At 40.7% G+C, this 23,348-nt stretch overlaps 1 protein-coding gene across 1 annotated transcript in view; it reads right to left on the bottom strand.

The window, feature by feature from the left end:
- Window positions 1-18,798: 18,798 nt before the first annotated feature.
- fam155a (family with sequence similarity 155 member A) overlaps window positions 18,799-23,348 on the bottom strand; it is a 37,545-nt gene continuing 32,995 nt past the window's right edge. The window contains exons 2-3 of the mRNA XM_038295876.1: window positions 21,755-21,926; window positions 18,799-20,039 (exon numbers count right to left, since the gene is read on the bottom strand). Coding sequence (XP_038151804.1) covers window positions 19,741-20,039; window positions 21,755-21,926 — 471 coding nt within the window. The 3' untranslated portion in view covers window positions 18,799-19,740. The remainder of the gene's footprint in view (window positions 20,040-21,754; window positions 21,927-23,348) is intronic.

The following is a 23,348-nucleotide window of genomic DNA, read 5'->3' as shown; positions in this document are numbered from 1 at the left end:
TTCATCTTCAGATGCAACTGATCGCAGGCAGTCATCGACATAGAAGTGTCGCATCACTGTCTTGGATGCCTCTGCACTGAACTGATCTTGGAAGTGTTCAGCACATTGCCTGAGTGCATAGTTGGCACAACTTGGGGATGAGGTTGCCCCAAATAAGTGCACAACCATCCTATGTTCCTCCAATTCTTGTCTGTGGTCCCCCTGTTGCCACCACAGGAATCTCAGAAGATTCACGTCCTTGGCAGGGACCCGTACCTGATGGAACATGCCTTCTATATCTGACATGAAGGCTACTGGTTCTTGCCTGAACCTCATCAAAACACCAATCAATGAATTGGTTAGGTCTGGCCCTTGAAGTAGCTGTGAGTTCAGAGAAATTCCCTGGAACTTGGCTGCACAATCAAATACTACCCTTATCTTATGCTTGGTAGGGTGGTAGACCCCGTGATGTGGGATGTACCACGTCCTTGCTGCATTTTCCTTTTTGTGCACCTCGTCTTCTGGAATTTTCTCTGCATAGCCCTTCTCAAGCATGTCACTCATGAACTTGACATAATCCTGACAGAACTGCTCATTCCTCTTTAACTTCCTTCGCAGATGCGCTGCCCTTTGCACAGCCATCATGCGATTGTTAGGAAACTTTGCATCCACCGCTTTCAGGGGAAGACCAATGCTGAAGTGTCCGTCGATCAATTGTGCTGACTTAGACACCGAATCCATGAATCGTCTGTCTTCTACAAACATTTCGATTTTCTCTGCTTGCTGAGCTTCAGGAAAGTCAAGCTTCATCTGGCGATGAATGAGATCATCGAGACATGCCACAGAAACTCTGTTCACTGATACTTGTGGCCATTTCTCATCTTTCTGCTTATGGTTTTCCTTCTGCAGAGGGCCATTTACAACCCACCCCAGGACGGTTCTCGTAGCATAAGGCCCATTACCCGTGCTATTAACAACCTTCCAGGGCTCCAAAGCCTTTGGCACATTGGTTCCTATTAATAATCCCACACCAGCCTCAATATCCTGGATACGGATTTCCTTCAGGTGTGGCCATTTATCCACATCTTCTTGTCTCGGAATGCAGTCTTCCTTGACAGGAATCTCCCTTTGTGAATACACCTGGGGAAGTGACACATAAGAATCACCTTCCAATCCACAAATCTCCAATCCTGTGACAACCTGTGTGCTAACAGGTCTTTCTTGTCCCATTGTGCGCAGTAAGATGTTGGTCTTTCTTCCAGTCACATTGAGATGACGCATCAAGTCTTCAGAACAGAAACAAGCTGAACTGCCTGAATCTAAAAATGCGTAGGTCTGCACAACATGTGTTCCTTTCTCAGACTTAACTTTCACTGGAACCACAGCTAGAGCACATTTTGCATCCCCGGCCCCAGTGCAAACACAAGTTTCCTCATCCAATGATGGTGGACTGCTGTCAGTCGCCGTCTTGTTATACTCGGTTTGGCCAGTAGGCTTCCTAGCTATGTGCAGAATAGTAGGATGTTTCAATGAGCACTTCTTGCATGTTAGTCTCTGCTCACAAGTTTTGCTCAGATGCCCAGATGAAAGGCAACCAAAGCATAAACCTTTGGACCTCAGAAAGTCCAGCCTCTCTTTGTGAGGTTTCTGCACAATTGACTTGCAAAATTCTAGCTTGTGTTCTTTCTGACAGAAATTACATTTATCAATGGAGGAGCTCAAGACCTTTGCCTTGCTTGTTGACTGTTTAGCTTCAGTCATGGATTCAGCACAGGTTACAAATGTGCTTTTCTTTTCTTTGTACCTTTGTGGGTTGCTAGGTTTTGTGATGCATTTGTCCTTTGAACTCACAGGCTTTTGAATGTTGCCAAATAATGGATCAGTAGCTATTCGTGCCTGTCTCTCCACAAAATACACCAAATCTTCAAACCTAGCTCTGACACCAGTCTTCTCTTGGATGTCACACGCGAATCCCCTCCATCTTTCTCTGAACCTGAAAGGTAGTTTTGCAATTATTGCACGCATGTTAGTTGGACTGTCCATTTCTTCTTTAAACTCAATTCCTTCCACTGTATTAAGGCAGCTTGTGAGGAAAACAGCCAATTCTGTCAATGATGCTCCATCTTCTGATTTCAAGACAGGCCATTTCAAAGCCTTCTCCACATACGCCATAGCAATGGTGTATTCGTTGCCATAATGCTGTTGCAATAGCCTTTTGGCCTCTTTGTACCCAAATTCAGGATGCATGTGCTGGCAACTTCGCACAAGCACTTTAGGTTGACCGCTTGTGTACTGCTCCAGAAAGTATAAACGATCTTTACTACTGGAGGTTCTGTCCTCAATTCCATGTTCAAAAGCTTTAGTGAAAAATCTGTATTCAGTTGGGTCACCACTAAAAACAGGAATGTCCACTGATGGTAAGCATGACAACCTTTGCTGTTTCACAAGCAGCTCAGTGATATCATTCTGATGCTTCATAACCTCAAGCAGGTTTCTAATCTGCATGTTGTCACGTTGTCGTTCACCAACATGAGCACCACTGTCGGCGCGTGAGTGTGAGGAAGATGAAACATTGCTGTGTGTGTTTTGCCTTCTACTCACATAGTATTGTTGCCTTGGCTGAGGAGGCTGCCTTTCTGGTCGCTGTATAGGAAAACCGACATCATCTTCCTCACCTTCATCTTCAGGATATGCAAATTCAGCACGCAGATTTCTCACCTCAGGAGGCCTCACTTGTTCCTGCTCTTGCATATCAGACTCATGCAAACCAAGCACTTGAATTTTAGCATTCGCTGCATTAATAGCTGTCTGCAATTCCAGTTTCTCTTTCTTTGCTTGTAGTAGAGCCAATTCTCTGTCAATTTCTTGTTTTTGTTTCAATGCGCTAGCCTGTGCAATCAAAGCTGCTCTTTCAGCCTCGTACTTATATCTTGTGGCAGAAGCAGTTGAAGACACAACTGAAGCTGCTCTGTTATGGAGAGATGCCCCCAACTTGTGTGGAAAACTGACCATCGAAGCACTATCTGCAGGGCTTACTTCATCATCATACTGTCTTGCTTCTTTAGCCTGCTCAGCAGCTGCTTTTAACCATCCCTCAACATCCTCCACAAAACCATTAAGATGTTTGGTTCTAGATTCATACCAGCTTTTCTGGTCTTTGATCAAATCCTCTTCCGACATACATTCTTTTGCTGTATCATTCAGACTGCAAAATTGCACGTACACCTCTGTAAACTCTGTTGATAGTTTCTGGGAAACTGTACCAGCATTATTTACATCTTCCATTAGAGCATCCATATCCTTCATTATTCGACAGAGATGTGCAAACTTGGATTTCCTTTCAGCCAATGTCATGCTAAGTTTTTGTTCCGTGCCTTTAGAAGTCAGCCTTACTGTCCTCTTAGAACGCACAACAGCATCACTTTGTTCATGCATTTTGAATCTTCAAATATCCCTCTTTTCCACTAGCACAATTCCAATAATCGTCATATGTGGTAATTTTCCTTACGAGAGCTTTCCAAATTCCTCAGAACAAGCATTAGCTTACAGCACTAATATGCAAATTTAGCTGAGTGTGGCTAACTCCTTTTGCAAATCCAGACGCATTTCTTACTTGTTCCTTCGAACGGAGATCCAAACTTGAGGTCAATACTTGCTTGTAGATGACTGAATCCACTCTTCAGGAAATCCACTGGGTTTCTTAATCCATTTGGAGCTCTTTTCTGACTATTGTGAAGCCACGTTGTCTGACGAAGTCACGTTCCAACTCGCGTTTCTGGTTTCAAACTCAAAAGATTTATTTTCTCCAAAAAATGCAAAATAAAACGGTACAAAAAATGAAAAATGCTTATAAACTAACTCTTTTAACTTATATCCATGTTCTTAATTCCTTAGACCTAAAACTGCGGTCAGAAAAGGTGAAGCTCCGTCACATCAAACACCCGCTGGCTTGCTTCCTGAACGTGCCTGACGTGCCAGACCTTCCAACTCAGAAATTACCTACAACAAAGATCGCTATTGCCACCTAGAGGCAACTAGTGGTACTACACATATTTCAATCTTGTCAATTCTGGCACTTACAATAACATCGCAGTCCGCTAATCCGTGACCTCTGCATTAAACCGAAGCCAAGAGTAACGAGTAACGTTTGTTTTAAAAATGTAAGGAATAGAAAGTACAGATACTTGTGGGAAAATGTAATGAGTAGAAGTCAAAGTAGGAGGAAAAATAAGTAATGGAGTAAAGTATAGATACCTAAAAAGTGTACTTAAGTACAGTAACGAAGTATTTGTACTTCGTTACTTGACACCTGTGATAATATCTAATTTATCTTATTTTAAGGGTAAAAATGCTCATTCCATTGGCAGATCATCTTATTTTCCTACTCAAATTTAAGATAAATACAGTTGTTTAAAGACATTTTTACTAATTTTCAGAACATTTTTGCAGTGCTGTTTAGTAATTGCATTTCTCTTTTAACAAAAATGGCTTCCTTTACTCCTCTTTCAAACCATCCATCCTCTTTGTTTAAGATCGGATCATTTTGGTGTCTGTCCTTTGCTCGTGAGGTTGAATCTCGCCCAGAGCTGCTGGTTCTCCTGTGCTGTGTCCATTTGTGTTGCTTCTGCTTTGTTTATCCAGTATAGGAGTAGCTGCACAAACAATGCCACTCAGCTTTAGTTTGGGTGTTTTGTCTTTGGGATGAACCTTTTTTATTGTGCGAGAGTGTTGTTGGGTTTGGAATTCCCTAGTATGTTGTGTTTAGAGCAGATCTTTCTGAGTTTGACTCCCATAACCCAGTGAGTTATATGAGTAAAAATGCAGATACTATCCTTTATTTCTAGGTTTACAGTAAACCTCAATGTTAAGACTCTCATTGCCCTCCGTTTGCAAAGCACAGTCCAGGAAGAGATCCTCTCTGGTGATCCTGATGTTTTCTTCCCACTGATTTGGTGAAAGCCTCATTTTATTGGGCTACGATTTTAGCCAAATATCTTAACTAGTAAATCTGTTGGGTTTGCTTGTATGTGCCAAGTGCTCAGTTCTCCCACATGTAGATATTAAAGGGGAACACCGTTTTTTTTAAATTGGCCCGTTGATTGTACGTTATAACATCATGTTCTACTCACCCATATGAGTTTTGTGTCGTTTGGAGCTGTTTTGAAGATATTCCGTAACGTCTTACTATGGGCGATCGACCTGAAGGTACAAACTGAACTGTTCATAATTTATTATTCATGGTACGCCAGTATTCATAACATGTAGGCGAATCACTGTCCCCCAGACATCCGCGGTTATATTTTTTATATTTATATTTTTTTAAATCAAAGCGGAGTGTGTATGACTAATATGGGTGAGCAGAACATGATGTAATAACGTAAAATCAAGGGGCCAATGTAAAAAAAAATACGGCAATTTCCCTTTAACCATGATTTTGTGGCTGTTTTGTGGTTGCCATGGCCCGGATGACTAAGAATTTGCACAGGTATATGATAGGAAGCACACAATCTCCTTCTCCTACTTCCTTCCTTATTACCTGCACTGTTCAGAAATCATTTATCATGGCGACTGCTGACACCCATCAGCTTTGGCTAAAGAGTTCTTAAAAATTAGACTATTTCAGACTAGTCACGTGGGGTAAGGGAACAGTACGAAGGAAAACAAAGCTTTTTTTAATCTAAATTGATGAGTAGGAGTAAGTTGAAAAGTATTCAATTATTCAATAAATATTTAATTAAAAACATTTGGTAATTCGCAGCTCTATTAAGATGCTTTAGGTTCTTTTATAGGCTGTAATGACAGGTGAGTTGTCATTGATTACTTTTTCTTATAAATGGAGGTTGGTTTGAAAGCTTTTCTCACTCAGTAAATCTAACACATTTAATTTGTATACATTAAGAGTATATTACATTTGACTTCGCATTTAATGTCAGGTGGCTATAAATCCGTAAAGTGGGGAAGCGTTTTCTCCGAAACCACAGATTCTTTAGAAATATCACTCAGAGAATGAATACCTTCCTACTGCTCAGACATGAATTAAACTTTCAGGCTCTACTATTAAAACGTTGGTTTTTTTGGGGGGTTTCAGAATGTCCTGATAGCTTTTTCTGCAGCCTTTAAACAGTCGCAGCCCGAGGCCACTTCTCTTATTGACCAGTTTCACAGTTAAATATTTCACTGCGATCTTAAACCATCCATCCTTTCTGTGAAGAATGCACACATCACTGTGCACAAAGAGTGTCTCTCCGCCGTGGCACAGCAGCAAAGACGCAGCTCCTCAGGTCAAGGCACAGCTGTCCACTTCTATCTAAAAGGCCTTTAGAAGGAATTTCTTAAAACCAGCCGTTCTTTAAAGGGCCGGCATGAGGCATTTCATGCTGTTACATGAATTCAGTAGGAGGGAAACAACTATTTTACTCCTGAATATCATCCCTGGTGAGTTTATGCTCTTATTATCTGGTAAACAGTTTTTCAAAAGACTAGATGCGGACCGCCAAATTCATATTGTCCAAAACAGTAGTCGGCAAACATGTTTTTGGCATCACAGCAGGAGTTTTAATCTTTTATGCGGATATAGATTTTTGCTTCTCTGAAAAGCAGAAGCAGTAGATGATTGACTAAAAGATCGATAATACCCAAGATTACAAAAACATTTTATAAAAAAAGAACTCTTCTTAAACAAAAACACTTCTCTTGGACAAAACAACAGTAGAATAGGATTTTTAAAAAGATGCGTACTATTTGATCATTCTTTTTCATCTGTTTTGTTTTGTGTAGATCCTTGTATTTTTTTAGTCACTGCTGCTGGTTTTACAATTAAATGAAATCAGATTCTCGATTCAGAAACAAGGCAAAATTTATACACACCGACAAATTTTACCCAAATATGGTTCACAAGATGCATCAAAACATTTGGGGATTCGTACAAAGATGAGGACCTAAAGCCATTTGATAATCTTGCAGATAAATAAAGCCTCGTCAAGCAGTTCTTCAATTTTCCACTATTTAGGCTATATATTCATTTAGAACAGAGATGTAGACTTCTACCTAAGATAACTGTCAGAAAACGGTGGGAAGGTTGGGAAGACCCAAATGCAGAATCCAGTAGGCAGCGGTGAATTTAAGTGGGTTTATTAAGGTTCACAGGACCAGGGCAGGAATCAAAATCCAACAGAAAACAACAAACGTACCAGAATCCAAGGAGACATCAGGGGTAAACCAAAACTCTAGGAGCCAGGGAGAGACGAGACAAGGCAGGCAGATGTTAGACAAGATGTAAGACGAGGATCCAGCAAACAGGAACTGAAGAGGGAGGGCTTTTAAAGGGGACAGAGACAGGAAGAGGGCTAATGAGGGAATTGAAAACAGGTGAGGGCTGAACAGAAAACAGAGCAAGAGAAAGAGGACACAAGAGGGCAGCAGAGGACAACAAATGGAGAACCAGGAAGACAGGAACTAATAAGAAAACAACAAAATAATAATCAAATAACTAGGATAAAGAAACATGGTGAAAAGAAAACTAAACACTAGAAATCAAGAAGCAAAAGAAAAACATAACAGAAACAGAAACCTAACAATAACTTAGGTAGGAGAAAGAAGAATTTAACTTTTTCACAGTTTTGAAGAAGATATATAGTATGAGCTTTGAAAAAAAAGCCCAAATAAAAGATGTAATTCTGAAGTTGACTCTCTTGCTTACATGTTCTGGTCTAGTTCACAACTGTCCAACAATTAGGAACCAATATTCAAACCACATCCAAGGTAACTAAAATAGAAAGAGCATCTAAACCAAAGTATGTTTTTCTAGGGAACACTTCAATGCTTCCTGCCGGAGGCAGCAAGGTCAGGTTTAACATTAACAGCTCTGACAATAGTCAATAAACTCATGGCTCTTAAATGGAAAAGCAAGCTAACTTTCTACATCCCCAGCGGATCTAAAACAAGATCGAAAATTTTGGAGAAAGTATGAGGTAGTATTATTGAGCCCTTGAAGACAGCAGGTATAGCTCATTTAATAGCATTAAAGGTTTAATGGAGGATGTTCTTTTTCTGTGTGGATCATCTAAATAGGTGGTTCTCCTGTGTGTCAATCATTCTGGCGATATGTTTACGTAAGGACGTCCTACGTGCTCTTCCCCATTTTCACTTACCAATGGTGAGTCTGACATAGTGGAAAAATTGCAAATCCTCTTTTGGAAAGTAAGCTTGTATTAGCGATGCAACGGCAACTTTTAAACAGAGCGTACATGAGGAGAAATGTACTCGTTCACGCTCTTGCACGCTTTTAATAGGCATTACCTCGTGGGAGCGGAGCGGGTAGAGGGCTATGCATGTGCATTTTGTTTTTTTCTGGGTTTTTCTTTCAAAAATTTGCAGAAATCCTCCACCACACCTTTAAGACAGTGACTGAGGAGTCAATCATAATTAAGGTGTAATTACCAATAGTATTAATTTCTTTCACTCATTGCACCTTTAGACTTTTATATACTCTGAATTGATTTCCATTGTTATTGCTTTCTATCTTCTTTTTTTAAATCTTTTTCCAATTTTTTTCTTGCTGTACACACATACCCCCCCCCCCCCCATTTACATATATTTATTTATATACAGAGATGGGAAGTAACGAAGTACAAATACTTCGTTACTGTACTCAAGTAGATTTTTCTGATATCTTTACTTTACTTTACTACTTATTTTTATGGTGACTTTTTACTTCTACTCCTTACATTTTTACACAAATATCTGTACTTTCTACTCCTTACATTTAAAAAAATTGGCTCGTTACTTTAGTTTTGAATCATTTCAATGGAGTTACCGTTATTATTTTTCACGTCATCAATACCAAATTCAATCTAATTGAATGGGAATCTAAGCTGCATTTGACGCACCACTACAAGATGAATCCACAGATTCGGCGGTATTCATTCGCGGCAAATCATTGCAGCTTGGTGGCGGTGGCGTTAGCATAGTAGTATGGATGACGAGATGATTGAAAATGAACACAACGGAGATCTAGTCCTATTGGCAGACATCCATTTAAAATGTAGGCAACGGCATGAAAAAAGTGGTTTCTACTTTTACTTTTATACTTTGAGTAAATTTACAAGCCTGTACTTTGTTGCTTTTACTTGAGTAAAGAAGTTTAATCAGTACTTCCACTTTTACCAGAGTATTTTTTAACACAAGTATCTGTACTTTTACTCAAGTACTGAAAGTGAGTACTTTTGCCATCTCTGTTTATATATATGTATATATGTATATATATATGTATATATATATATATATAGATCTATATATATATATATATATACATATATATATATATACATATATATATATATATATATATATATATATATGTATGTATATTGCATGTATTATGTAAACGTATGGAGCAGAATGCAAGAGAGCTTCAGATGTTCACTACTTTTCTGTGTCTGTCCCATAATTACTTTTGTAAAGCTGAAGGGTGTCCAGATTCCGCACAGCACTATGGAAGTTCTTTCCTACCCTGGATAGAGTTCTTAACGTTGACCTCACAAAAAGTAAAGAAAAAGAAGCTAGGGTTGGGTGCGAGGCTCAGAATTGGACCTTTTTTTTTAGCAGGCAAAGTTTCTTCCGCTGCTGGGTGAAGTACATCCTCTGTTGTACCTTCTAGGTGAAGGAGGTGATGTTCGGCTCCCACTTAAGGTCCTGAGCAATGATGGTGCCCATATCGCGGACAAATTCCACATGGACAGAGTGGAGCTGTGCTCCTTCTGAAGTCCACCACTCTGCATCAAACGGTACCTGGTGAGGCTGTTTCCATGGCGATTCCCAGTGGGTGGGTCATCTGAATGTTTTCCTGAGAGGAGACCTGAGACAGACCACCATGTCTCGCTGAAAGGGTTATTACTGTAACTCTCTTCTGGCCCTGAGGGATCCTCCATGAGAAGATGGATGTGTAACAAACGCACCCTGTTATCATTCATCAAAAAAATAATAGATGGGAAATAAAAGATGTGTAGCAGTTAAAAATATAACTGGAGTCTGCAATAATATGTCGGAGAAGGAAACTAAAACAGAAACAGGACAGAACTCACTTTTTCAATGTTAAAAGTCTTCAGGGCATCTGGCAGTAGATAGAAATCTTGCTTTGATAGACAGAGAGACTCAGCATGTGCCTCTTTTTGGGAAAAGCTGGCTGCAAAATCAACAGATATATTTAAGAGAAAAGAAACAATGATCTCTTGGAAAAACCTACTATGAGTTCTATGTGTTAGGAATCCAGTCTGTGTGGGTTGTGTTTTGGTGTTTTTCTCTCCCTCCACCACCAGGTGGTGCCCTGTCCTCGTTGGTCCTCCTGGTTGGCTCATCACTGGGGAGTATTTGAGCGGCGGACTGTCACTACCTCGACGCCAGAGTGTTTGCCAGTTTTGGGTACTCTAGCCGAGCTGAGTTTAGCTGAGTCTAACTGAGTCTTTGTTTCTCTGAGTTCTAACGTTGTTTTTGTCTTTTGCCTTACAGCGGGAAGTCATACTGCATACTGGATTATTGGCCTTCTCCCCCCTGGAAGGATTTTTTTGAGCTTCACACTGAGCAGGGGATTTATCTCCACACGTCCCGTTCAAGTACTCCTGAAAATCTAAGTGGCAGTCCGCTGCATTGCTCCTCAGGAACCAACCAAACCAAAACCTGTCCACCCTCCAATGAGCCACTCTATCTCTGGAAAAACCCACACCGACTGGATTCTTGGAAGAAACCTTTCTCTGCAAATGTGAGTCCAGTTTACCTCTGTTTTTGCAAGACGACGTTCAAAGTTCCCACGGACCCTGAACTAACCTCTGTGAAATTCCCCTCTAACTTCCAGTTCCGGTTCTCCAGCCCTCTGAGTTCACCTGAATCCAACCCATTTGGACTCCTAATAAACCTGTTAAACTTTTACTCTGGTTTCTCTGAGTGGTTTCCTGCATGTGGGTCAGATCTCTTTTAAACACCATGACACTAGGACAGTTTAATATTTTTGAAGTAAGCTTCTCTTAATAAGTTAAAAGCAAAAACAGTCTATATTTTTTAGCATTTTCATGTTTTTTCATATCTTTTAAGGTCTTGTTGCATTCAGTGCATTTCTCTGTGTTTATTTTTTGCTAGAAAGATGTTGCCCTTTAGAGTCTTGCCATATTATTTCATGCTTTGTTGTGTTTAGTTTCTCATTTTCTCCATATTTGCTGTCCATTTTGTACAGGGGTGGAACCATCGTGTTGTGTGAGGGTTTTAATGCAGGAGGGGACAGGTGTGCTTCATTGCACTGAAAAAAATCGAAATCTAGATATGTCATTTTTTCTTAAAATAAGTGCATTTGTTCTTGGAATGAGGAGGTAAAATAGACATCTTGCCAATGGAACAAGACAATTTACATTTGAAATAGGAGAAAACTATTTCATTCTCTTATTTCAAGTGCATATGATCTAATTATCTTATTTTTAGAGTAAAAGTACTCCTTCCATTGGCAAACTATCTCATTTACCTACTAAAACAAAGGGTAAAAGGAGTAAATTTAAGACATTTTTACTTATTTCTAGATAATTTTCCCAGTCTGGTGAGACTGTGAGGAAAGAAAATGAACACCTCAGCCTGGGAGTTAGAGAAGAGAACAAATGAGTCTTTTAAAGGAAAGGATGTCATCAAATAAGTAACAAAGAACTTAAAGAATAACAAAGTCAGTGTTTCTGGTCTCCTGCCTGTAGAACATATATGGGCAAACTTTGGAAAAGTGTGGGATCCAGTAAAATAGCCTAGAAAGTAGACTCAGCTGAATTCCCATAGGGAGGAATGAGGTAATATAACGTGTTCTACCTTAGACTAACAGCTTAGAATGCAAACACAGGGGAAATATGCATAAAATACTTTAAAGATATATAAGAAGAATAAAAATATGTCAGAATTCAGGCATTTAGCAAACTGGATTTTCTGGGTGTTTCTAACTGTATCAGGTGGTGTTAAATCTAATTTTATCTGAGTGTCTTTTTTTTAAACTCATATATTTTATTGAATTTTCTCTTTTTTGACGCAACAAACTTACAGAAAACAAACTTAACCTTGTAACATGTACTTATACACACTTATATTCACTCATGCATTCACCATTCAAACCTGCATTTTTCTAGTTAAAAAAAAATATACGAAACCTTTTAGATGAAGGTGGAGAAGGATGTTCCTCCCCTGCTGAGTCCTCTGGGTTCAGTTTTGATTCCAGTAAGCCTGGTTCCAAGGTGGAGACTAGTTTAAAGGTCCTGCTCAAATTCTGGTTCCACGTCCTGTCTCAGCTACCCTCTTCCACTGAGCCCGCCCGTCTGCACCTGATCCTGCTCCTGTCCGTGTTCATCTGGTCACGCTTCTGAACTCTGAACCTGCCTGGGAGCTCTAGGATGCCTGTATCCTGCCTGTTCTGTCTGTTCCTGCCTGTTCTGAATCCCTGTCCAGGATCGGCTTCCTGTAGGTCCTCTTGGGCTGCTGCACCGGGGACACTCTCAGTGATGCATGCCGCATCAGTCTTCATCCAGCGGCTGGTTTGCATCCCTTTCCAGGGAGGTGGACTGTTGAACCAGAGTGTCAGCATCCGAGAGACGCAGATCCTAGCAGCTCCACTTTAGTTTCAGTGTGCTTATGTTTTTATATTAATAAACGGTTTGAACTTTCCTACTGACTGTCTCACCTTGAACACTGGTACCATCTGTCCAGTTTTTATGACACCTTGAGTGCCTAAGATTCTCATATTTGGCTCTCATAGATTCTCAAAGTCCTGTTCTTTGTCCTTTGCAATGTATATTACTGTTTCCAGTCTAATTGAACCAGCAACTTCTTTCCTCCAGAGTCCCATGGAGGAGGCCTCAATGCTCCTCCAGCATAGCGTGATAGATCTTCTGCCTTGAAGAAGTCTGTAGTCTATAAATGTAGTTGCCCTCTTTGATTGTATAAATTCCAATTAAATTTCTATTAATCTCTATTGGGACTTTCACCTTAATCAATTCACATAGACACCTAATAACATCCTTCCAAACCTTCTGGACTTAAAAGAAATTCCCACAAACAATGGTGAACAGTTCCTTTTTCATATAAACATTTAGTGCAAGTATCTGGAATATCTCTGGACATACGATGAAGCCTAACTGGTGTTATATAGGTCCTTAATCTGAGATGATTAATGAAACGGTTATGTGTTTTATTTTACAGCTTATATAAACTGTTTGTTTAAGATGTAGATAGGAGGCAGTGCATCAACGATGATCTTCCTGTAGGAAACGAGCACTAAGAGGGGAGTGTATAATTTCCTGTCGAGGTGACGCTCTAATTTTAAAGTAAATTAAAACTTATAATATGATCAGAGTTGTTGGTCTGTGAAAGTTTGCTCTGGTCTTGGGCTCTCCGATCACCGGCCTGCAGGAAAGATTGATCTGGATTTATAATAAATAAGTATAAAAATCAAATGCAGGTGAGATGAAACAATTAAACCGTCCCCTTAAACTAGTTTTAGGTGAAATGGAGGAAGGAGGTGTAAATATTTCCATTTATTTTGATAATTAAGAGATTGAAGGGGGAGTATCTTGTAATTTATCTGTAAAATTTGTTGTGTCTCAATGATATTTTTAGTTGTGTAACATTTCTTCGCACTCCTTTGGCCTCTCCTTTGGTAAAGGTATTAAAAAGACACAAACAAAAGTCATGTTTAACATAATTTATATTTATTTTCCTTTGAACAAAATGTTAATAAATGTATTCGTTTTACGTCCAAAAAAGATCATGACTCGTGGGACGCATTTTTATAAATAATTTTCATCCAAGTCTTTTGTAGAAAAAAAAAGAAAATAAAATAGCAAACTAAAGCATCTCTAGTATGACAATATGACAACTTTATCATATTTTTTTTCTCTATATTTAAACCTTTTTCTCGTTTCAAGCTCTGTCTTTTTCATATATATATATATATATATATATATATATATATATATATATATATCTATATCTTTTTAAAGACCTCTTCGTGTCATTCCCTTTAAACATCCAACTCAGTCCTACTCATCAACTCACACCACTGCTTTAGACAACGGAAAGATGGGGCAAAAATCTCAAGAAACAGACGAAAAACCAAGGAGGCAAACAGAAAACACAGAGATTTCAACAGGTGGGGGGGTGGGGGGGGAGTTAGGGGATCCTCAGGACATATTTACAACAGAAAGGACTAGAGGGGGCGAAGGACATGGTGGCGACAGTGGCTGGAGCAAAGTGGGCGTTTTGAGGCGTGTTGGGTGAAGGGGAGGGGTGGGGGTCAGGGGTCATCTGCATAGATCCACAGGACTCAGTCAGCTAATGATAAAGGTGGGCGGGGCCAAAAGTGAGGCGGGAGAAAGTGCTGCTGCCTGCAAAGGAACAGTTTGTGAAAACGAATAAAAGGCGTCGGAATAGCAACCTAAAAGAAGGGTCAAAGGTCAACAAATGAAGCTAAAAGTTCATCTGAGATGTGCTGTTAAGTCAAAGGTTTCCTAATTTCATGGTCCCGGCTTTAGACAGATCTATTTTTATTGTACTATTCTGAGTGGAAAAAAAAAAAGGGGAAAAAAGCAGGATTTACCAGAAGGCGTCATTTGAAAATAAGGAAAACACCGAACGTTATGGGATGAATCAGCCCTTTAAAAACTCCTCGCACGACGACTCTTCGCTAGTCAGAGAAAGAACGAAGGTGGATCGACTCGTGATTTTTCAGAGCAGGCAGTTTGACTGACTTGCACAAACTCTGAGATCCTGAAAACGCCAAACCGGCCCAGGTGAACTTGTCCTGAAGAGGGAGCTTAACTTTGAACTTTTTACCTTTGATGCAAGGATCTGAGTTCCTGGGTTCACTGAGCTGAGATGCAATCGGAGAGCCTCGTTCATCAAGCAAAAATACTTAGAGCCAAGAAAACCTCCTGAGTTCAACTCTCCACAAAGAGACTAAAATGGCTTCCCACTGTCGCTGTATCCCTTGGATTTATACATTTAAAGGCCAATGGATTAGTTCCTCACAGCTCAGTACTTGGCCTCTGTGAAATATCAACACCGCTTTTTGGGTGATGCTACAGTTGAAACACAAGTATGAGCAACTTATTGGAATTTAGTACAATTTGTATATTTTTATACATTAAAACAAACAATTTTATTATTACCGGTATTAGTAAATGGGGCAACATTTTAGAGATAAACTCTGAGGTAAGTAGATCCTGTATAGATGTGGTGCCTTGATACTTTCTGTCTTAATATTTTATATATTTATCACAATATTCATACGTTGTAATATTAATCGAACTGTTTTAAGCGAAAATAAAAGCTGCTCAGTGAAATTTCTATATGAATTGTCATGTAAAACTACACTGACCACATCTCTATGTCAACAGCATAATAAATATAATACCAAGAGATTCTCAGGAACCAGGTTTCTTGTAATGGAACCTTTACGTTTAGCTTAGAAAAGCAAACTAATGATCTAAAGAAAGAAGCGCATTAATAATTTTATAAATGGCAAAATGACAGAGTTTGCTGCATCGTCTGCTGCTACTGGGCAGCTTCTGGTCAAAGGAGAAGTTAGGTAGAGTATAAACACCTTAGTAACGTTTGCTCCAAATCTGTCCATCATTTTTACGTTTTTTTTTTCTTCAATTTGAACATTGAATGTCCAGGCAAGGTGGTTCGGTTTCTGAAGTCAATCACCAGCCGGCCTGATTGAGATGAGTCTCCCACAAAGTTCTGGTGTGAAAGCTTCAGTGCCAACTCTTAACCGGGCCAGAGTATTAATGTGATCGCTAAAGTTTGCTTTATTTTTAACCTTCTGTAAAGGTGCGTTCAGACCGAGCGAGGTGGATTGACATAGTAATATTTAATTAAAGCCGTTTTAATTCAGCCCTAGAAGGACTGTTGGTCATCCTCCCTCACCTCCAGCACAGAGCCCAGTCTGTCACTGCTCACCTCCCAGCAGCAGCGCTCTCTGCTTTGGTAGATGTACGAGGAAGTACAAGATACTGACCGTCATCCAGACGCAGCTCTGGATGAACTAAAGTGATCTAATCTTTCAGTGCTTGATAATGTTTAATAATTCCAGCCACTAAATAAGGCAAACATGCCCAATGTTATATTAAATGTCAGCATAGGAATCATGTGTTTTGTTATTCAATGACTTTATATTCTGAAACAGCAGTGGAATGGCGACATTATCGGCTGAAAATAAAAATAATTATATCTTAAAAACTAAATCAACACAAAAGAACAGTCTTTCCTGCACCGATCAAGCATTACTGAAAATGTAGATCATTTTGATTCAATTCGGATAGTTGACCTCTGGGTGACCTAAATATAATCTTTAATATCTCTGAAACAAAACTAGCAGACTAGTTATTTTCGTTTAAAAAAATGATCATTTAAACTTGCTGTCACCTCTCACCCTGGACCAGACGCAGTGCTCACGGAAATCACCGCTCAGTCTGAATGCACCTTAAAACTGCTTGTGTTGTTCATGGATGTTCTAAGAGCTGGAAACGTTCCGTGTAAGATTCATTGAACAGATAGCAAAATTTAAACAGCTAAGATTGTCTCTTTTTATATTTGAGGAAAATATGTATATTTAAGCATATTTTAAAGTAAAGCATATGCATTTTGTTTCTGACAATGTTTGACAATAGTATGTGCATTTTAAATTGCTTAGCTCAGTGGTATAAAGGCCATGCCTCTAACGTGTAAAAAAACATTAATTTATGGAATTAGCAGGTCTTGCAGATATCATTTGGTAAATACATTTCATATCTAAAGGTCATAGCTGCAAATTTTTTATAAAAAACTTCACAAAATTATACATCCGCAGAATATCTAGTGATGCCAATTAAAGATTTTAATTGTACTAAAAAATAGTATACAAATAATTGTTTCATGAATTTTAAGGGTATTTTAAAGGTATAAATATTTAGTCACAATCTAAAATGGACGTGAATTTTTTTTTGCACTAACAGGAATAGTTAGGCGTCACGTGAGAAAGATCCAAGTTGCTCCTTGATTGGGCGGCGCATAAATCATTTCATAAATGGCAAAAAGACAGAGTTTGCTGCGTCGTCTGCTGCTATTGGGCAGCTTCTGGCCAAAAGAGAAGTTAGGTACAGTACCTTAGTAACTTTTGCTCCAAATCTGTCCATCATTTCTACTTTTTTCGTCTTCAATTTGAACATTGAATTGGTCCCAAACAGAAAGCTGTTCTAAGTAAAGGAAAGTCCAGGCAAGGGGGTTCAGTTTCTGTACTTATATAGCGCCTTTATTCAAGTCAGGAGACTTGACCAAAGCGCTTCACACTACATTCAGTCATTCAGCCATTCACGCACACACTGATGGTGGCAAGCTACATTGTAGCCACAGCTGCCCTGGGGCTCACTGACAGAAGCGGGGCTGCCGTACACTGGCGCCACCGGGCCCTCTGACCACCATCAGTAGACAATGCAGGTGAAGTGTCTTGCCCAAGGACACAATGACACTGAAAGTCGGAGTCGGGGCTTGAACTGTCAATCCTTCGATTTCAGTTAAAGGTATAGTGGAGGATTTTCGCAATTTTCTTAAAAGACCTGCCCTCTCCACTTATAAAACAATACACATGCACAACCCTGTAGCCGCTCTCAAAATGGAACGTCTATTAAACGCGTGCGAGAGCGTGCACAAGCCCATTTTTACCTTCGTGCACGCTCTTGTTTAAAAGTTGCTGTTTGCATCGCTCATGCAAGCTTACTTTCCAAAAGAAGATTTGCAATTGCAACTGAAAATGGGGACGAGCACATAGTGCGACATTACGTAAACACATCACCAGAATGATTGACAATTAGGAGGACCAATTATTTAGATGATCCACCCGGAAAAGAACATACTGCACTGTACCTTTAAATTTCTTAGATTCATGTAAAAATAAATAAAAAAGGAGCAACTTAAGGGAGCAAATTGACTCAGAAGCCGCTTTCCTACAAAGCAGCTACATGAAATATTTGGTTGCTGTTGGTGTTAGCATTAGTGGACCTGCGAACGGTAGGCAAACAGTACGGAACCAGAGCGCGAAGGCACAAGTACGCCCCTTACTGGCCTGGAGGAGCTAAACTTATAGCTATTGCCTTTAATTCTTCCCAAATAAAAAAAATTTTTACATTTATGTTTGGATATGTTAAAGTTTGCTCAAGTCACAAAATATACAGATAATCTATATCCAGACAGAAATTTCAGCTTATATCTAAGAAATTGCTTTGGGCTACTATAATTGAATTAGAAAGCAGTTAGAGGGCAGTTTTTAAAAGAATTTAAAAATCAAACCCAATGAGTTTAGTTTTAGTTTATATTCAGATCTTTACAGTTGATTGACTTTAGAAAAAGAAAATAACTGGACAAACTTTATTATGGGGGTGGGTTTAGGCAGCTTTCATTTTCTGTCTCACTGCTTCCTGTTCATCATTTATTGATCATTTATTGAACTTATTCCTCTGTGTAGCAGTAGCCTCTTATCTGATGAAGCAAAAAAAGTAAAATTTCACTAAAGTTGAGCACTTATTAATCCTCTCTAGCAGGAACTAGTCGTTTAGGGGCTGAGGAGAGCAGCCGAAGGCTTATTGTGAATCTCATTACGCTTGGAAGATAAAAGCAAAGGTTTACACCTCTGCCTCCTGCTGTTAATGTTGAAATAGGCCTTTGCTGGGTTACAATAAGTCCTAGTTTATATTTCATTGGTTCAGCCACTGTCCACCTTTATTATTGTCAAACATTGTCAGTATGTTTTTCCCTTAAATAGGTTTTAATATTGGAGCTGGGGATAACGATGCATCTGTTCATGGAGGTACTTGGATATATGGCAGAGGTTTTTTCTTTTGTTTGCAGGAAAACAAACTGGAACAACTGGTTTTAGCAACACCACTGGTGGAGCGGTGGAGTCAAATTGGTGGGGAAAAGCCTATTTGTGGAGAAAGATTCCTGGTTGACGAGTGAGGCTGCTTTTTGCAACTCTTTCTGGGAACCAAAGACTTTGGCGCATGAAGCGTCTTGTTAAGCCGGGTTCTACTTCCTGCAACGTCACTAAGCTTCCTGCTTTATTTCAAACTTATCCAGCTGCAGAACAAGTCAAGAGGAGGAAGCGAGTCAGAGCACTTACGGTCCTAAAATGCTGAGGCATGCGCCTTCGCAAGGGGTCAGAAAGAATCTGGGAGAAAACAAAATCAAACGCCCACAGCTAAAGGATGAGCAGATACTAAAAGGCCCTCGATTAAGAACACGCACCGAAGGAGATGGACTGAGAGAGGAACATGGCAGATAGGGCAAAAATATTCAGCCACCTGAAAGGGGGGAGAAAAGTGCAGAAAAGATCTAAAGGAATGCAGACTTCGTCAATGTCCGTTCACCCATCCAGACACTGAGACCAGAGGAGAGGGAAGGTAGGAGGGGGAGGGTACAGGGACGATATGCTAAAAAACATTTGGATGAGATAGAAACAATGAGCAGGTTTCTAGTGGCAAGAGGTCAGTTCTTTGTGGGGGGGGTTGGGTGGTCCTGGAGCATCGCGGTCGGGGTTCGACGTCCGCTCCCAGACCCCTGTTCTCCAGTTCAAGCCCTCCCATGTTGTGTGATTGACGCTTTGTTGGCAGCAGATCGCAGTGACATCTCCGGCATGTCTGGACCAGATGTGTCCCCGGCGGCCATGGCGCCCTAAAAGCCAATCCCCCCCCCCCCTCCCGGCACAACGGAGGTTCACTCCTCGTTCGACGAGCCCTCCTCTAGCGAGAAAATGGCGGCCACTTCCAGCAACGTAGAGTTATGTGAGGCTGAAATAATGATGACAGTTTGTAGAAGGACGAGGGCCAGCAGGCATATCTTCAGTCGCCCGCTGCACAGTCTCGAGCTGGCCGCCGAAGTGACCGAAGCCCCCTCGGGCTGGCAGGAAGAAGCAGTCCTTTTAAGTGTGCTGCCTGAAGGGCTGTCCATTTTAGAGTCCCATCGAACGTCGCAGCACTCCGCCTCGCTGTCTGATGGATGATCTCCCAGGAGCCCTGGGAAAGACATTACACCAGATGAAAACGCTGACAGATGACAGCTGTTTTAACGCTCTACACGCAGCAGACGCAATCAACAACCCCGCTAACGAGCTTTACTGCAGGAAAGTGAACGGAAAATCTCCCCGCTTGCTTCTGATCTGGACCAAGGTGTTAAATATAACAGCTCGCTCTTCATGCGAGATCCTGCACATGATTCTGAGAGAAGTAACTAGACATGAAGCAAAATAACAGGAAGGAGGACGAAGCTTTCAAAGGATAAATCATATATTTTTCACTTGTGGAATCAGAAGCCAATAAAACTGCAAGACTCCAAGCTTGGCTCAGGATTTGGCTCAGAAGTTATTTCCTATGCCAGAGAGAATCACAGAAGTTTGGGGAAAACTGTGAGTCAGCTCCGTAAATGTTATCTGCTTGCTAATAAAAAGCTTTTGGAAACATACTGGAAGGTTTTACCCGTCACAGACATCATCTCAACATTTTTTTGCAAACCGAAACTCACCCACAGTTAATCTGCATGAAAGGTTAGAACATATATATAAAATATACCCAACTAATATTAGGCCGCAAGCTTCTTCTTCTAAGCAGAAGAAGTAGATTTAAAGCACAGGAAGGAAGCTGTTGCTTCCAAAGAGCAGCTCTGATGGTTGTTTTGAGATAAAGTTAAAGAAATTAACAAAAAGTTGAAATCACAAGTAGTAAATCCGACCCTCAGCATGATGCTGCTACCACCATACTTGGCAGCTAATGAAATTTATTTCCATTTCGGCTGCTGAAGCGCCACTAAACTAGCCTCGTGAGACTATCCTGATCTCGCGAGCTTTCAAGGTTTCACTCACAGATCAGTCTGGAGACTCTCCGTTGAAGAAAATTTGGAGCCGTTCACCAAACGAACGTCCAATCAGCGTTGGCTTTGAGGCGGGTTGAGGTGTGACGCAACGAGAAGCGCGACAGTTCAGTCTAAAGAACATGGCGGCTTCAGCCGATGAAACTAGCGTTAGCGTGGCTATCAGGCAAGTTTTATGGGAATTACAGAGTATTTCTTCACTGAAAGAAGAGCAAAACACTGCTCTGGAGGCTTTTCTCAGAGGAAAAGATGTTTTTGCTCTTCTCCCGACTGGTTTCGGCAAGAGTTTGATCTATCAATTGGCTCCTCTTCGTCGTCGCTCTGTTAGTACGTCATATGCTTCGTTGATCTGATTGGTTTATTTGGCCCGTCTATCACCAACATAGGCCAATCAGCTAACCAGTATTTTCGCCCCTTCCCAAAATTACTTCAACGGAAGGTTTCCAGATGGATATGCGGAGCAAATCCATCTGGCGGAGTCAGGTTACCACTAAATGCCAGTACAAATAAAATAATATGTCACTTTCTGCTTTTAGGAGGTGGTCATGTTAGATAAGTAGCCAATATTTGCTGCTCTGATGTTTAGTTACAAATGACTATAAAGCAGTAAACACCAAAATGTATCAATAAATGTTTAAATTGTCTTTGGATCTTTGCTGCATTCCTAAAACTGACCACTAGATGTCATCAGAAAACCTTCAGAAATACTACTTCCCCTCCAGGAGGGATGTCATCTAAGCAGGTGGATGGAGTTTAGTTCTCTGCATTTAATCATAAAATGCTCCTTACTAAAAAAAAAAAAGAAATCCAAGCACACAATGTCAGGGATCAGACATGCAGACCGGCTCCCTCAGCTGCTTCTTACCTGTGCAGATGAAGCTGGGGTTCCCGCCGTGGATCAGGTCGTCGTTGTCTGGCAGGATGAACGGGCAACTCTGCTGGACCTCCAGGCAGTACCGGTGGCACGGTATCTTCCTCTGACAAGACAGCTTGATGTTGGGGAAGTACTGAGCGCAGAGCCAGGGCTTATAGGCCATCTAAGGAGGAGGAGGAGGAAGGAAAATGACATAAATAGATGCAAGTTCATGATCCTCTTGAGGACTGGTGGAAGTTCTTTCCCTCTGCTGGCTCTTAGGCCTGTCTGCGTTAATATCATATTCAAACAGCAGCAGAATTACTTTTGTTTTTCATAATAAGCACTAATTACCTGCTTATTTAAACCACTTACTGTCTAATAGGAATGTTTTGACAAGCAAAAAAGGAAAACCCAGCATTTAATGCAGTGAGAGCTGAGGAGATAATAGGCCGGCTAAGCAGCTGCATAGCTTGATGTGGTGTGTGTGCCTGGACACAGTCAGCGCCATTAGATACCAAACGGCACCAAACCTCCAGGAGGACATTTTCCTCTGTTTACTTTGAGGCAGGAAGTCACATTAGTTGGAGAAACGGAAACGTATCTGATAAGCAGACAGATGGTGACATGTTGGAGCCGAAGCCTCAGGCTGAGCTTTATCTTTCTAATTATTCAGCAGTGACTGTCACCGCCAGTCCTCAACATGAGAGGATTACGTCACAGGGAAATTATTTTATTACAAAATAATGAAATTACTTGTATAATATTATTCACCGCTTTGAAACTTTCTATCGGCTTTGTTGGATCTAAATGTTTCAGATTTAGCTAAAATGAACAAACCTGGATTCAAATCACACATTACATTTTATTTACTTTTTTTTTTTTTGTTCGATTGCACCGATTTATTAAAAACAGAAAGAAATAGAACAAGCCTGACCACATGAAGTAGGCAAATCCTGCCCAGACCTGCAGAAGTTAAAGGTACACTATGCAACCGGTGTTGATTTTCCAGCGAGGCTCCCCCCAGAGGGCGAAAGTAAAAGTGCACTGTCGTAAATATGCACAGCTGTTCTCCTGGTTTCTCCGTCAAGCCAGGCGCGGTTGTTTTGAGCTTAGCAGACAGGCGAACGCAACGAATGACTAATGCTGCGTTCACACCGCAGCTGGCGCGACAGAAGCAGCGAGTTTACATGCAAAGTCAATGGTTGACGCGCATCAAGGCGCAGCAAAAGGTTTTGAGCAGCAGGCGCAGCGCGTCTGAGCAGCTGAAGCAGCACGTCGGGCGCGTTTAATCATCTGACGCAGGGAGAGAGACACAGCGCTGATGATCACTCCTCTTAAACAGTTTATTGACGCCTAAATTAACTTAAAATGCAGAAATCTGCCGGCAGAATATGTTGGCTTTTATTATCCTGCTGCCTGCAGTTTGGATTATTTTGATGAAAAACACCTACCAGCTGCCGCGGTGAACCGCGAGGAGGCGACCCGGCCAGAGGCTGCTGATGAAGGGTTTCCTACTGTCGGCGCCCCGCTGGTATGTGGGGGTCTGAGCGGCTCCGACAGAAAAAATATTGAAGGCAGGATAATAATCTGAATGAACTGACGG

The sequence above is a fragment of the Cyprinodon tularosa genome, unplaced genomic scaffold (genome assembly GCF_016077235.1).
Source record: "Cyprinodon tularosa strain WSP-4 unplaced genomic scaffold, ASM1607723v1 ctg362, whole genome shotgun sequence".
Taxonomy (NCBI): domain Eukaryota; kingdom Metazoa; phylum Chordata; class Actinopteri; order Cyprinodontiformes; family Cyprinodontidae; genus Cyprinodon; species Cyprinodon tularosa.
Note: the sequence above shows the minus strand (reverse complement) of the source record. Positions and strands in the feature narration are given on the sequence as shown.